At 38.4% G+C, this 15,077-nt stretch overlaps 1 protein-coding gene across 1 annotated transcript in view; it reads left to right on the forward strand.

Moving 5' to 3' along the window:
* Window positions 1–13,184, forward strand: part of LOC122814910 (uncharacterized protein PB18E9.04c-like) — a 48,052-nt gene extending 34,868 nt beyond the window's left edge. Inside the window, exon 2 of the mRNA XM_044087175.1 lies at window positions 12,124–13,184. Coding sequence (XP_043943110.1) covers window positions 12,124–13,184 — 1,061 coding nt within the window. The remainder of the gene's footprint in view (window positions 1–12,123) is intronic.
* Window positions 13,185–15,077: the final 1,893 nt, after the last annotated feature.

The following is a 15,077-nucleotide window of genomic DNA, read 5'->3' on the forward strand; positions in this document are numbered from 1 at the left end:
AGGGTCAGAGACTAGCCCAGAGGCAAGGTAAAAGTCACCTCAGCCTATATGATACAGATTAGAGTGACATGGATTTCAGTCTATTCACATACATCATGGCATGGTTTGTAAGCACTATATTGTCTTGGTGAGTAACCTATGTGGTCTCTCCAGCTGCTGCATGTGTCTGGTGAGGTACATGCAAAAAAGTACATTATACTATATATTAGTGTTCTGATGAGGTTCAAGAACAGTGTTGTAATATAATCCTGAGATCTGAATATGATGGCATGACTTATGATGTGCACAACATAGGCTTTCAGTACTAGTGTGGACACTTTATGGATGAAGTTCAGAGTGCTATGTATGTGTGTTCCCAGTGCTTGCATTATTGGGTTTCAGCATAGCGGGACTGTTGTCAATGCCATAATTAGCAAGAAATTCCACTTTGCAGAAACCCAAAATAAAGACACATTTTTGCATTTCTTTGTCTACCATGTGGCTTTGTCACCAGTCATTTGTCTGTGTTAGCCTCTCCTGTAGTATGTTATCATCATAGGTGGACTTAGTGATTGAACCTACTATGCAAGAATCAGCAAGTGTGGTAAGCCAAAGGCCATATACTTTAACCTGAACTGTCAAGAAATAGATTCCAAACAGTAAAGAGCCAAGCACAGATCCGTGGGGTACATCAGTGGTGACCGCTCTACTGGTAGAGGTTGATTCACCAACTTTCACAGTATGTGTTCTGTCACTGATCCAACTGGTTCCCACCTAGTGACATAAGGTTTAATCCCCAGCTTGGAGAGTTTCTCAATGATCCCTGCATGGGGGATTGTGTTTAAACTCTAGGCCAGTTGAGGATAGCCAGTATGCACTGTCTTAACTTCATATAGGCCTATCACACAGAATCAATGGGCTGTGACAACATCACAGATTAACTATCTCATGACTCATCACATACACCTTCCTGACATGGTTGAATACACACTTCAACACACCCTCCACACAGACTATGTTGCTTGTTGAATTTGCGATTGTTCTTGTTGGTGTTATGATATAAGTTCCTCTGTTTTGGTTTGGCTCATTCACATTTGCCCATACCTGTTTATTTTAGGAATAATTCTATGTTGGAGTTTGTACGGTACAAATTCGAATACAGTCAAATTTTTACAAGTATAGATGAATATATGCTCAGATTGAGAGCTAACAAACTTAAAAAACTGCAATGTGACTGCACGACATATGATCAAGGTACAGCTTATCCTGCACCTTCGAAGGCCCAAGTCTGGCAGCAAGGTAATCAAATGATCAGGCAACCAAATGTAGTCATTAGCTCTAACTATGAGAATGATAGCTCAAATCATTCAGAAGAGGGCGACTCTATAAATAATCATGTGGGGCTTGCAGTCCCATTGGAAAACAACGAAGCGGCAGTGGGGGTCCGTAGGAGTGAAAGATTACAAAATGCTTCTCGAGGACAGAGCAATGTCATTCACCCTAGCCAAGGCAACCAAAATTTTTGGCAAGGCAACTTTACAGGAGCCAAACTGAACCAGAGGAACTTATATCAGAACACCAACAAAAACAACTGCAAATTCAACAAGCGGAAGAGATAGGAAGGGTGGCTCCTGTAAGTAAAGATGGCCCAGTGGTTATAACCAATAAAGCAGGGGACTTTAAAGTCTTTAACTACTCTTCAGTTCGGATTCACCCAGATATAGTTGAATTACTTGCCAAAGGGCATACCTTTGTTCCCTCCCAACATTTAGATTTGGTAAAAACTATCCTGGACATTAAAACTTTTACCAGGAAATTGAATTTTAATCTGATGATGGGGGATGTGATGGATGCACCTGTGTTTGACAACTTTTATATACCTAGCACGTTCAACCCACCACTACATCCGATACTTCAAGTGTTTGAACACACTTGTGAATTAGATATTAGACATAATATCAAAAATAAATGTAAGGGTGGGTACACATATAATATCAGTAAACGGGAACGTGAATACTTGGATTTTATTAAATCACAGGATATACGGGTGTGTAAACCAGACAAAGGTGGGGGCTTGGTAGTCCTAGACAATTTGGACTACACTGGTAGGATGAAGTTATTATTAGACACTCCTGCCTACGAAGTGAGTTCACATACAGAAGTGAATAGGGCTTATAAACAAATTAAAAATTGCATTAATGATCTATTTGTAGAAGGTAGGATAGAACAAAAAATATATAACTACATGTTACTATCGTATCCTAGGATCCCCTATTTTTTTGGGATACCTAAAATCCATAAAAACTTGGAGGATCCACCAATGAGACCTTTAGTGGATGGACGTAGTTCACCTACTTATCAATGTGCAAAATTTGTTGATTCTCTACTTAAGGAGTATTTATCAGCTGAAAACCAAGTGTGTAAAGACTCTTGGTCTTTTTTGAGTAAAATTGACAGTCTGCAGTTTGATGAGGACTGTAATTTCCTTACAGTCGATGTTAAAGACCTGTACACCTGCATCCCACATTTAACAGGGATCGAGTGGATAGGTTTTATGTTAAAGAAAAATGGAGCATCAGAAGTAGTAATATCCTTGGTCATGGAACTACTTGACATCATTTTGTCTAACAATTTTTTCTTGTTTGATAATGTGTTCTATCTGAAAAAAGTAGGAGTAGCTATGGGCTCCCCATGTGGAGCCAGTATAGCAAATTTAGTCATGGCATATTAGGCGACAGAATTTGTGTTTAAGATGGAAAATGTAAACAATTCCATTGTTTACTGCACACAATACCTGGATGATATCTTTATTTTATTTAAGGGTAATCTTGAAGCCTGTAATAAACTATTGGATTATTTCAATAAGTCCACCCAGTTGTTACAATTTACATCAACATTTAACACTGAGGAAATAGCATATCTAGATATTTGGCTCTCAAAGAATAGGGTAAAAAATGTTTTGAGGCTATGATCTACAGTAAGAGTACGTATTCTAACACCTTCCTGCATTTCTCAAGTTGCCATCCCCACCACCAGAAGCGGTCGGTGGTTAAAGGCCAACTGGTGAGGGCTGCACGTATAGTGAGCAAGGAGAATGAATTCCTAGATGAATGCTATTTTCTGAAAAATATGTTTCTGAGGCATAATTACTCTGAAACTTTATTGGATTCATTAATAGAAGAAATAAAATTCAAGCAATCTAATAAGATATACAATCCTGTACTTAGTGTTAAACAGTCAGTTAACATTCAAACTGAAAGTGGAAATGTAAGTAATGTAGTAGTTACAGGCAGCATTAATAGTGAGGTGACAAAAAGTAAATTAGATTTCCACCTAGGTTTCACCACTATGTTTACGGTGGATAGCCAAGTTATTTTGAGGATTATTCAGAAGAACTGGGAACTTTTCAGAATGAATCCATTATTATCTAGAAAGTTGGGAGATTGTCCCAAAGTGGTATTCAGAAGAGGTAAAAATTTAAAGAACTTGTTGGAACAACAGCATAGAATTATTCCTAAAATAACAGGTATGGGCAAATGTGAACCCTGTAACTTTTGTAAATTTATTGATGTTACCAATAATTTTAGTATCAATAACAGACAATTCAAATTAAAACAGAGGTTCAACTGTAATTCCAGAAATGTGGTGTATTTAGCTAGATGCCAATGCTGTGCTGCATTCTATATTGGAAAAACAGAATGTAGACTCCGTGATAGAGTCTACAAACACCAGTATGTAATATCTAAAGGTAAAACTGATAATGCACTAGCAAAACACATACAGTTGTACAAAGACCATAAATTTGACGGAACAATGATGAACAAAACAGAGGTTGCCAAAATGCTATACGGTCTTGGGATGCCAAACAAAAATCCAGCTGGTATTGATTTTTTGATAACTGGTTGATTTTTGTTTGGCATCCCAAGACCGTATAGCATTTTGGCAACCTCTGTTTTGTTCATCATTGTTCCGTTGTATTAGCGATTGCCAAACTTTTATACTTTTCAAGACCATAAATTTAGATTTATGGTTATAGACCAGGTAGCGTTAGATATTAGAGGTAGACCTTTATCCCTACGTTTAGAAGAATTAGAATTGTTGTGACAAATTAAATTGAATGCTTATAACTTTCCTGGTATAAATGAAGCTTGTTCTATCAGCTGTATTTTGAAATTGAAAAGTCTACAAAGATAAAAATGTCTTTTATTTTATATATATATATATATATATATATATATATATATATATATATATATATATATGTAACTTGGTGTGTCTTACTTATGAGAGCTATAGTTTCCAAGTAATGAGCACTTTTTATATCCAAACATAACAATTAATACTAACACACCCACAGGAGTAAATGCCTCTCTGCTGTCTGGAAAATAAGTAGTAATAAGTCCAAAAACGATAGCCAGCGAGAGACAACCAGTTAGCTCGTAAAAGTAATCCAGTCTTGGTCATAAAAAATAAAATAATTCTTTTATTATGTGCACAGGTTAGCACTTTCACCAAAAGCTTCTTCAGACCTTAAAAACTTCCCTCCAAACAAACATTTGCTTATATACTCATCATGTGATGTTGCTTCAATTAATCAATTAACTTGCTCAGCAGACCAACCTTTCCGTAAGTTTAAAGTCACATTAGCATGTATACAAAAGTATTGATGTATTTCTGAGCATCCTAACCTTTTTAAAACTGTTAAAGGAAGGCTAAACACTCTATTGGATATAAAGCACTGCTAACAATATATACCTCATTCATACATGTAAAATTTCAAAATATAAAATGCTTGAATATTTAAATATATTCACAACTATAAATTCCTATAGCCTTTTAAAAAGTGAACTGCATATCACAATAACTTCATACATATAATAGTTATGTTATATAATAACATTACTACCAATGTATCATTTATATGCCGATGAACATAAGATGCTCCGTATTTGGTGGACATAGTCCGGAGCTCTTATTATTCATCATAAGCACCTATCATCACATCGGCTCCCTATAGGATGCAAGGTTTTATCAAAATTATGATACCCCGGCTTATCAGCCGATCTACCTATAGAACTTACTGATTTTATTGTCAGTACAAGCCATCATTAATATATACTAACTTTGTACACTCTCACATAAATTTAAAAATTAATACATCTATTCTGTGAACTTTTAGTATTAACGTCTTAAAGATAAATTCTATCATATGTATGTTCTGTATATTATGAAACGAAAGCTTATACACAGAAAGCCTATGAATACCTATAAAATGCTTTTAAAAATAAATTCAACCATAAGAACACTGCATATGCTATAAGCTACAACAGGTGGTACTGCTCAAATCTGGTTTAAGTGAAAACCATTCATATATAAAAAATGCATATGTATATAAATAGACCATGTGCATTATATAGCCCCATAAATTTTTACTTAGAAATTAGCAACTTGTCAATTCACTACCAAACACTCATAATTCCATTACTAAAGCAGATATAACATTCAAAACAACAATCATCCACTATGATGTACTTAGAGTCACCAACTCCCCGTGGCATTTCAACGATTGCCACATTACATAGATGAGATTAACACTCAAAATCATATTAGCGATGGGCATGTTCAAACTCTATGTACTAATTAAAATCAAGACTAACAAGCAGTGCACACCATTGAGTGCTAACATAACACTTGACATGCTCTTGATCACTTTATATGAATAACTCTATATATTGTTGGTAAAACATCATATTACAAGATCATCTGAAAACCTGCCTCAGTGAGATTACTACAGCTGGCCTATATGCCATACTTTTAAGAGTCTACATATAGGGACGTTCATTTGACCTTTAAGTTGGCACTTGGAATTATTACTAGGCACTAGCTTTACTTTTCACCTAGGTACGGAGTACTTGCCATTTTTTGCTGTATTGATAGTAAAGATGATATTGGGACTTAACTGTCTATAATATTGACTATCAGTAAAAAAATTTTATTACTTCTTGGCCATTACTCTTCTATTCCTAAGGATGGGTTTTATTGTGGCTCTTTCATTCAGGCCTCTGCCTTTATCTGCCCTGAGTTTAATAATCCAATTGACCTCTTTGTTTTCTGTGGCATTCCTTATATTCCCTTCATGTATCCTAGGCATATATACATCTATTACCTTGAATTTAAAAGTATGTTCTTTATCTTCCATCATCACATGTTTAGCTAATGCATTATTCTCATAATTGATTCTTATGGCATATAAATGCTCTCTAATTCTATTTTGAATTTATACGAGTTAATATTGTTTTGTTTCTACTGCGACGTCTAATTAACTTTGGAGTAGTGAGCAGTAGTTTTTAATGTGAGAGTGTTTCTTTAAGGAATGCATGTAGCAAAGGTTTGTTGTGATAAAGAGTATCACCTGTCTTTATTTAAATGCATTTTGCAAAGTGTATTTGTAATCTGAAGAAGTTTGCTTTGGAAGCAAACGAAAAGCACTTCATTGTACAGCATTTATTAAAACAGAACTCAGACTTTTTTCCTGTTTGCCATTCCTGTGTTGTTTTCTCCAGTTTGTCGCAGGCCAGTGTATTTTAAACAGGATTGCTGCCTGTGTTCACTTACACATTTTCCTGGCTGGCAATACTGTTGCCAGCCATGAAACCTTGCTTATTTATGTTTAAACATGGTACACAGCATGAATATGCTATGAGTGCTGCTGCTCACCACGTGCGACAACACATACATGTAAACTCCATGTAGGCTTCATGCAAAGCATACATGAAGTCTATTGAATCCCAGGGCATGTGTTTATAGACAGTTGTAAACATATTCTAGCCTCAGTCGACAAAATTTCAGATATGTACTCACCTGTGCACAGTCTATCTGGCTAAACGTTTGGATTCACGCATCTTGAGAAAAGGGAGTGGCTGGGAAAGAATGAATGTTACCTAGGAAACAAGGTTTCAGTTTATTCTGCAGGTAAGCTTTGATAGCTTTACTAAAGGGATAACTGCTTGCATGACACAATATTTTCTCAGTCCAAGAGCATTCATTTATGGTAGAGAAATATAACATTGCTATTCATTTCCTGCCCACTTGTGATAGAGCATCTAGTGTTATCTATAAGGTATTTTACTTTTATTTTAATTTATTTATGTTCTCATTATTATTTGGGAAATAATGGCATGATCTTTTATAACTATAAACCACCCACACATGTCTAATGTAATGGGAGCGGTGAATTAGCACTTGTTTCTTTCTGGGGTGCATGAAAAATAATAGCATACTAGGGACACATTTCAGCCAACTTGCACATTTTATTTTTCAAAACCATTTTCTAAGATGACATCATTCATTCATTATTATTTCATGCTGGCACGGAAATACAGACATAACACAGGCCCACTTCCAATACTAATGCTTGCCTCATTATGAAAATGCTTAAGGAAGAAATATAATATTCAGAAAGCGTATTAAAATTGGCTAATATCTCATTCCCAGTAGTAAAATCTTCATTTTCTACTGCCAGTACTGAAATGTATCCATTTATTTGTATGACTCAATGTGCCAAAGGCTTCTGCAGATGCAAAGAGTACCAAAGAAAGCTTCCACTGAATAACTGCTGTTGACTAGAGACAAAGTATTGTCATGCATCTGCAGAGGTGAAATGGGATACCACAGTGTTGAGCTTCCGTGGTACATAAGACTACACTACTGCTTTATCTAGTCATCACTGAAGCTGTTAAGTATAGCCTGCTATCTGTCGGGCCTGAAGTATGAGAATAAAGGACTGCATTCATGAGGAAACGGTACAGAGTTTCCACACCACTGAACCTTGATCTCTGTTGTAATATTAGCAGATAAAAACTCAATGCTCTTCCTTCCCTCAGCTCAGTTCCTAACATAAAGAAGCTAGAGCTTCTTGCCACATATTAACATAACTTGTAAGGGTCCTGAGGGAGGGAACTAAAGGAAGTCCATGACCATACCAGCAAAGCTTATTAGCAGATAATAGAGATTACATGTGATGAATGTAAGGGGAAATTTCACATAAGCGACACACCCTGTAAGTCTTACTAATATGATTTAGAGAAATAAAATTCAGAATCTATTTTGATACCGGGTGTGACATGAATTTGGAATCATAGGTGAATGGAAGGCCCACTGGAAGGTACATGTATCCTGTCTTAAATTCTCTTCTTTGGGAGGTAGGGCTGGAGTGGGAATTATCAACTGGGATGCCATAAAAGGTTGCCACCACAAATAGTTCAATTTGCTTTGCACTGGTGTTTTCTAGGTGTTGTTTCTGGTGATGTATATCGGATCATGTTAAAATGGATGACTTTTGGATGACTGCCTAATTTACATGACCCATCTGTCAAAGAATTAATGTTTATTACAGATGGCTCACCTTGATTATACAAACCAATGTTCCAGTAGTCACATACATGCTTGCTAGTTAGCCCCCATTCTGGGGATGGCCACAGCAGCTAGCAAGAACTCTCCCTGCAAACATGACAATCTCTAGCATGGTCCACATGCGGTTGGACAGACATATTGTTCAACAGCCCACAAAAAAGGTAGAATATAAAAATATGTTGTTCAGAAATTACTTAAATAAATATGGTTGATTCACTAACATTTCACATTATTTCATATAACAAAATGATTATTGTGCAAATCCTAGTTTGCTATTTATAAGCTGCAAGTTAAAGAAGTGAATTAAGCAGTTGTACATGCATCCAGCATCTGATTTATGCATAATACTCATCTAAGGTAAACTACATTTCTTTTAAAAATGATTTCCTTACTCAGCTCTCTGTAAAAATGTGTTTGTTCATATCACTTAACCCAAAAAATAGTGTGGGAATGTACCCCAAACACCCAACCTGAAGCCAAACGTGGGAAGCAAACATGCAAGTCAAGGCAAATACAATCACTTTAGATGCAAAAACAGACAGAGAAAGCATGCTGTAGTCATTGACTATTGTACAAAAAGACTGACAGATTACAGGCAACACCGACGAAGTAACTACTTTCACAGACTTCCCTGGTCACATTAACAGACCCATTGCTACAGAATCACAGAACAGTTTTGAATAAGGGCACCCAGATAATGCTAGTGGTAGCAGGAACAAATGGATTGATTGGAAACATTTTGTAAGCATGCTTAAATACATTACCAGTACAGATAACTCTATATATAATTTAAGCAAAACTTATTTTGTGAACTTTATTTATGCCCTAACATAGGAGTGGGGTTGATTCCTATCGTGGTATCAAAAATCCTTGAATGCTAAGAGAAATTTTCAAGGGAGGACCCATAAGACACACAATATGTGAGGAGATGGATAAACTGGAATCTGTGTAAGCATTGCATTATACAGCTCTTTGAGAAAAACAAGAAACATAAAACATAAACAATTACTGAGAATGAAGAAGTAATAGTCGTTAGGGTTATCACCTGTCCCACTTTGGGGGCAGTTCCTCTTTGGGCAGTTGTGTCCGGCAAAAAAATTGTAAAAATGGCAAATGTCCTGAGATTTTAGGACAAAATTATTTCCTATATTTTATGTAATAGTTGCATAAAACAGTTAATTCTGTATCTGAAACACCTAAATGCTATAAGAAACAGAATAAGCAACTAAAATGCTACAAGAATAAGCTTTTATTTAGGCAAAAAAGTGAAGTTCTGTCATTTGTACTGCCCGTGAGTATGTTTTGGCCTGCAAAATCTGATGTTTGCACCAGAAATGTCCCTCTTTGGACATTTGAAAAGTTGGCAACCTTAATAGTCATGTGAGACCACTGAATACTAAATAAGAAAACAGAAGCAAGAAAGGTAGCTGCGAGTGAATAAAAAAAGACCAAGGACTAAAAATACCCATGATTACAGTGTCATGCATAATGAGAAACAAAATTATAAAACATCAAAACAATTCATGCTAACACCAGAGACAGCCCTAAGGAACAAGGACACCCAGATTCTTCCATTATGCCTAGGAGTAGACAGACTAAAACAGATAAAGAGAAAGGAGGCAATTCCTGAATGCCTGTTGGGTGCTGGGCAGTGCAACCCTGGCAAATACCAAACACTGAAGCAATAATGATTTCATGAACTTTAAATATGTCCTGATTTAGAAAGTGGGTTACATTTTTATGGCATTTCATATATCCCAAATTATGAATGGAGTCCATTCTTATCATGCATTGCATATCACAAATTAAGAATGGGATCATACTTGTCATGGTATTACATATATCCCAAATTAGGAATGGGGTCGATTACATGTACTCTAACTAAGAATGGGGTTCAGTTCTTCTTGTGGCATTATAAGCATCTAAATATCTGAAAAAATGAAATCAGGGAAGAGTTATATGACTGATGTGTGTGTGTGTGTGTATGTGTGTGTGTGCGTGTGTGTGTGTGTGTGTGTGTGTGTGTGTGTGTGTGTGTGTGTGTGTGTGTGTGTGTGTGTGTGTGTGTGTGTGTGTGTGTGTGTGTGTGTTTGTATGTGTGTATGTGTGTGTGTGTGTGTGTATGTGTGTGTGTGTGTGCACACTCGTGCGCATATTTACATAAATGATTTGGAGGGACATGTATATTTTGCAGAGGATACTGCTGCTATGGAAGAGACTCGCCATTCACATAAAACAAAGTTCATGCCTGCAAAATGTAGATCTATGGTTTCAAAAAAGAAAATTTACCCCAAGACTTCACCCTGTACAACTAATGGACAGGTGCAGCTCCTAAATGCGTTCCCATGCATGGGTCCCACAAATTATCTACATTATGATCCCAGTTATTTTCATTAGGGGTAATATGTATTTATGAACCACGGGATGGGTAAGGCCAATCTATAACCAAATGGGATATGTTATTTTCAGTACAAAAAAAGGAAACTGGCTAAGCTTAAAATGGCCTACAAGGACAGCTAGCCTGGTACATATCTATGAACCGATTTGTATGTGTGTTTATACAAAACTGTTTCTTTTCAAATATAGGTACAAGCTGCTATGACACTGTCATGTGTAGTTAGGAATTAACCTGCATTTCAGCACTGGATGCAAAAAATATCACTTCGACAACACTGGGGATTTTTAATTTAGCTCAAGAAAAGGCATATTTAATTTTTCCCTGCATTGTTCTGTTTTTTGTTAATTTGAGAATAGGTAATGGTGATATAAGCTATGAAAAAGAGGTTGCAAAAAACCCACATCCTTGAGAACTGAAATGGAAATTGTCACAGTCTGCAGCAAAATGTGTAAGCTAAACTGCCATGACATGTATATAGAGTGGGCTGGTGTGTCATATTTTGTCAGTTGTCCTTTCATATTACCAGTACTTTAAACAGAGCTACCAAATGCATGAATATTGTTACTGTAACAGGAACAAATTGAAGATACCACCTCATCTACCATCTACCCAGAGTAAGGAGCATGTTCCTTCCAGCATTTACAGATTCTGTCATCTCCTTGGTGCTGTCTGGCCCTAAGTGGGCAGCGTCAGATGACATCATCATCTTCTTCAATGTGGAGTCAATGGATCCTATAAAAATAATTATTTTCTGTTATAAAAGGTTTGAGATTTCTTAGGTTTTTACCTTTGTTATCCAAAGCATTGACATAAACTGGGCTTGATTTTTCAGCTAAGTGTTTGCTCCAGTCACTTTGTGAGGGAGCCTGGCACTTGGTTAAATAACTAGCTAATTTTGTAGTCAAACTACCCTGAGTGGAACTCCCTCTGAACTGTAGCTATTGTAATTCAATAATTTCAGCATGCTCACCCCTGACTTACTCTGCCGTGACTTGCTTCAGCAATTCCACGAGAGCAGTGCATGCGATCTACATGAGCTTGTCAGGCATATCATATGACCTTGATGATCTTTCTGGATTTGTATGTCTCTTGTCATGTGCATCCAGATCACTTCCTGGAATGCAAGTGTGCATGACTCTGAGTGCTGTGTAGAAAAGTAGGAAGGTGAAAGAAATGAAGATAAGTGATGCCATGCCTGTCTGCTGAAGAATAGTCTTTAAATGTCAAATCATTATACTACCTACTAGATTAAAGAGCCCCAGAGAAACACACAAAACTGTGCATCACCCTGGGATATATTTGTAGAGGCCAGCCAAGTGGATGCTGTCTTCTAGGCAAGGACATACTAGGCATCCCAGCCTACCTCACCACTCAGAAGGCTATTTCCATCGATGAATGTTGCATATCAGCCTATTTCACCAGTCAGAAGGCTATTTCCATTGATGAATGCTGCATCCCAGCCTACGTCACCACTCAGAAGGCTATTTCTACCGATGAATGTTGCATCCTAGCCTATCCCACCACTCAGAAGGCTATTTCCACCAATGAATGTTGCATCTCAGCCTATCCCACCACTCAGAAAGCTATTTCCACCAAAGAATATTGCATCCCAGTCTACCTCATCACTCAGAAGTCTGTTTCAATCGATGAACGCTGTATCCCAGCCTACCTCACCACTCAAACGGCTATTACCATCGATGAATATTGCATCCCAGCCTATTTCACCAGTCAGAAGGCTATTTCCATTGATGAATGCTGCATCCCAGCCTATGTCACCACTCAGAAGACTACTTTCACCAATGAATGTTGCATCCCAGCCTATCTCACCACTCAGAAGGCTATTTCCATCGATGAAAGTTGCATCCCAGCCTACCTCACCACTCAGAAGGCTATTTCCATCGATGAATGTTGCATCCCAGCCTATTTCAGCAGTCAGAAGGCTATTTCCATTGATGAATGCTGCATCCCAGCCTACGTCACCTCTCAGAAGGCTATTTCTACCAATGAATGTTGCATCCCAGCCTATCCCACCACTCAGAAGGCTATTTCCACCAATGAATGTTGCATCTCAGCCTATCCCACCACTCAGAAGGCTATTTCCACCAAAGAATGTTGCATCCCAGCCTACCTCACCACTCAGAAGTCTGTTTCAATCGATGAACGCTGTATCCCAGCCTACCTCACCACTCAAAAGGCAATTTCCATCGATGAATATTGCATCCCAGCCTATCCCACCACTCAGAAGACTATTTCCACCAATGAATGTTGCATTCCAGCCTACCTCACTACTCAGAAGGCTATTTCCACCAATGAATGTGCATCCCAGCCTACCTCACCACTCAGAAGGTTATTTCCATCGATGAATGTTGCATCCCAGCTACCTCACTACTCATAAGGCTGTTTCAAGCGATGAATGCTGTATCCCAGCCTACCTCACCACTCAGAAGGCTATTTCCATCAATGTAAATTGCATCCCAGCCTATCTCACCACTCAGAAGGCTATTTCCATCGATGAATGTTGCATCGCAGCCTACCTCACCAGTCAGAAGGCTATTTCCATCAATGAATGTTGCATCCCACCCTACCTCACTACTCAAAAGGCTATTTTCATCTATGAATAGGTTCATAGGTGAGTACCAGGCTAATGGCCCTGGAGCCTTTACAAGCCTATCCGATAAGATTACCCTGACATCGTGCCTCCCGACCTTAGTTCCCAGTGCCTTTGTCGAATAAAGCCACGGGAGTGATCCCTGGGGTGAATTTTCTATTTTCCATCCACTCATCAAGATTTCTCTTGAAGAGTGCCAATGAGGTGTTCAGCTTGACATGTATGGGAAATCTATTCCATACCATGGGCAATCCTGGGTTATGAACTTGTCCCTCCAGCATGTTCTGTTGATTGTGGTAATGAGGTTGAGGTCTCTGGAGCATGTGGTGCGGAGGGATTGGGATTTCTTTAGCTGTAGCATTTCTAACAGAATTGGGTCAGACATGGCTTTGTAAGTCAAGCAGAGATTGCCTCTAAGTAGGCGATATGAAACAGAGAATAGTTGGAGTTTTTTTAGTCTGTCCATATAGGACAAATGTTTAAGGTCTAGGATCCCCTTTGTGTGGTACTTTTGTGGCCTTTCCAGTTGTTGCATGTGTTAGGTGAGGTACAGGCCAAATGGGGCATTGTACACAATGACTGGCCTAATAAGGGAAGAGTAGAGGGAGACAATGACCTCTTTCTTCCTGGATGCAAAACCCTTAGTAATGAGATGTGCCACATAAAAGGACCTTTTGACCACAGTGGCAATATGGTGGTCAAAAGAGAGGTTGCTGTCAACTTGTGCTCCCCGATTTCTTATAACACCTTCTGTGTTCAGTGGACTACCATTGATGTGGTAATTCATGACAACCGGGTTTTTCCCAGAGGGGATGATGACACATTTTTTGGCATTGAGCTTAAGGCCATGGTTCTGACACCAGTCATTAGTCTCAGTGAGGCCTTTCTGTAGGATGTCAACATCACTCTGGGAGTTAATAATAGCTCCCAACTTGCAATCATCTGCAAACTTTGTCAGCCAGAGTCCTTTCGTGTTGGCCTGGACTTCAGAGAAATAGATACCAAACAGAAGAGGACCCAGGACCGAACCCTGTGGTACTCCACTAGTATCTGGTCGGCAGTCTGACTGAGAGTCAGCTACTTTCACACTGTGGGTTCTACCTGTGAGCCAGTTTGCAACTCACTTAGTGATATAGGGGTTGATGCCTAGCTTAGTGAGTTTTTCTATGATTCCTGATTGGGGAAATGGTATCAAAGGCCTTGGCCAGATCAAGGTAGGCTGTATGAACCACCTTGCCTTCATCCACAGCTCTAGTGACTGACTCAAAGAAGTCGACCAAGTTGAGCAGGCATGATCTACCCTTCACAAAACCAAACTGTGTGGCATCAAGAGTTTGGAGATTCCCTGTATTCTTGTTTATTAAGTCCATGATGATGCATTCCATAGTTTTGCATATCAGACTCATCAGGCTAATGGAGCGATAGCTCCCAGGGTCTGTAGTCACTCCTCCTTTGTGGAGAGGGATGACTGTAGCAGTGCGCCATTCGGTAGGGACAAAGCCTAAGGTGAGGCTGTGATTCAACAGGGCTCACAGGTTAGGTGCCAGTTCATTCTGTAGTTCATGTAGAACACAGCCAGGGATATTGTCAGGTCCCATAGAAGCTGTATTCTTGGCTTTGGACAGTGTTGTTTTAACCTGTGCAGCAGTAATACTGGGTGCCTGGCAATCTGCTGGTATT

Source organism: Protopterus annectens, chromosome 11.part0 (assembly GCF_019279795.1).
Source record: "Protopterus annectens isolate FY-2018-M chromosome 11.part0, PAN1.0, whole genome shotgun sequence".
Classification (NCBI taxonomy): domain Eukaryota; kingdom Metazoa; phylum Chordata; order Ceratodontiformes; family Protopteridae; genus Protopterus; species Protopterus annectens.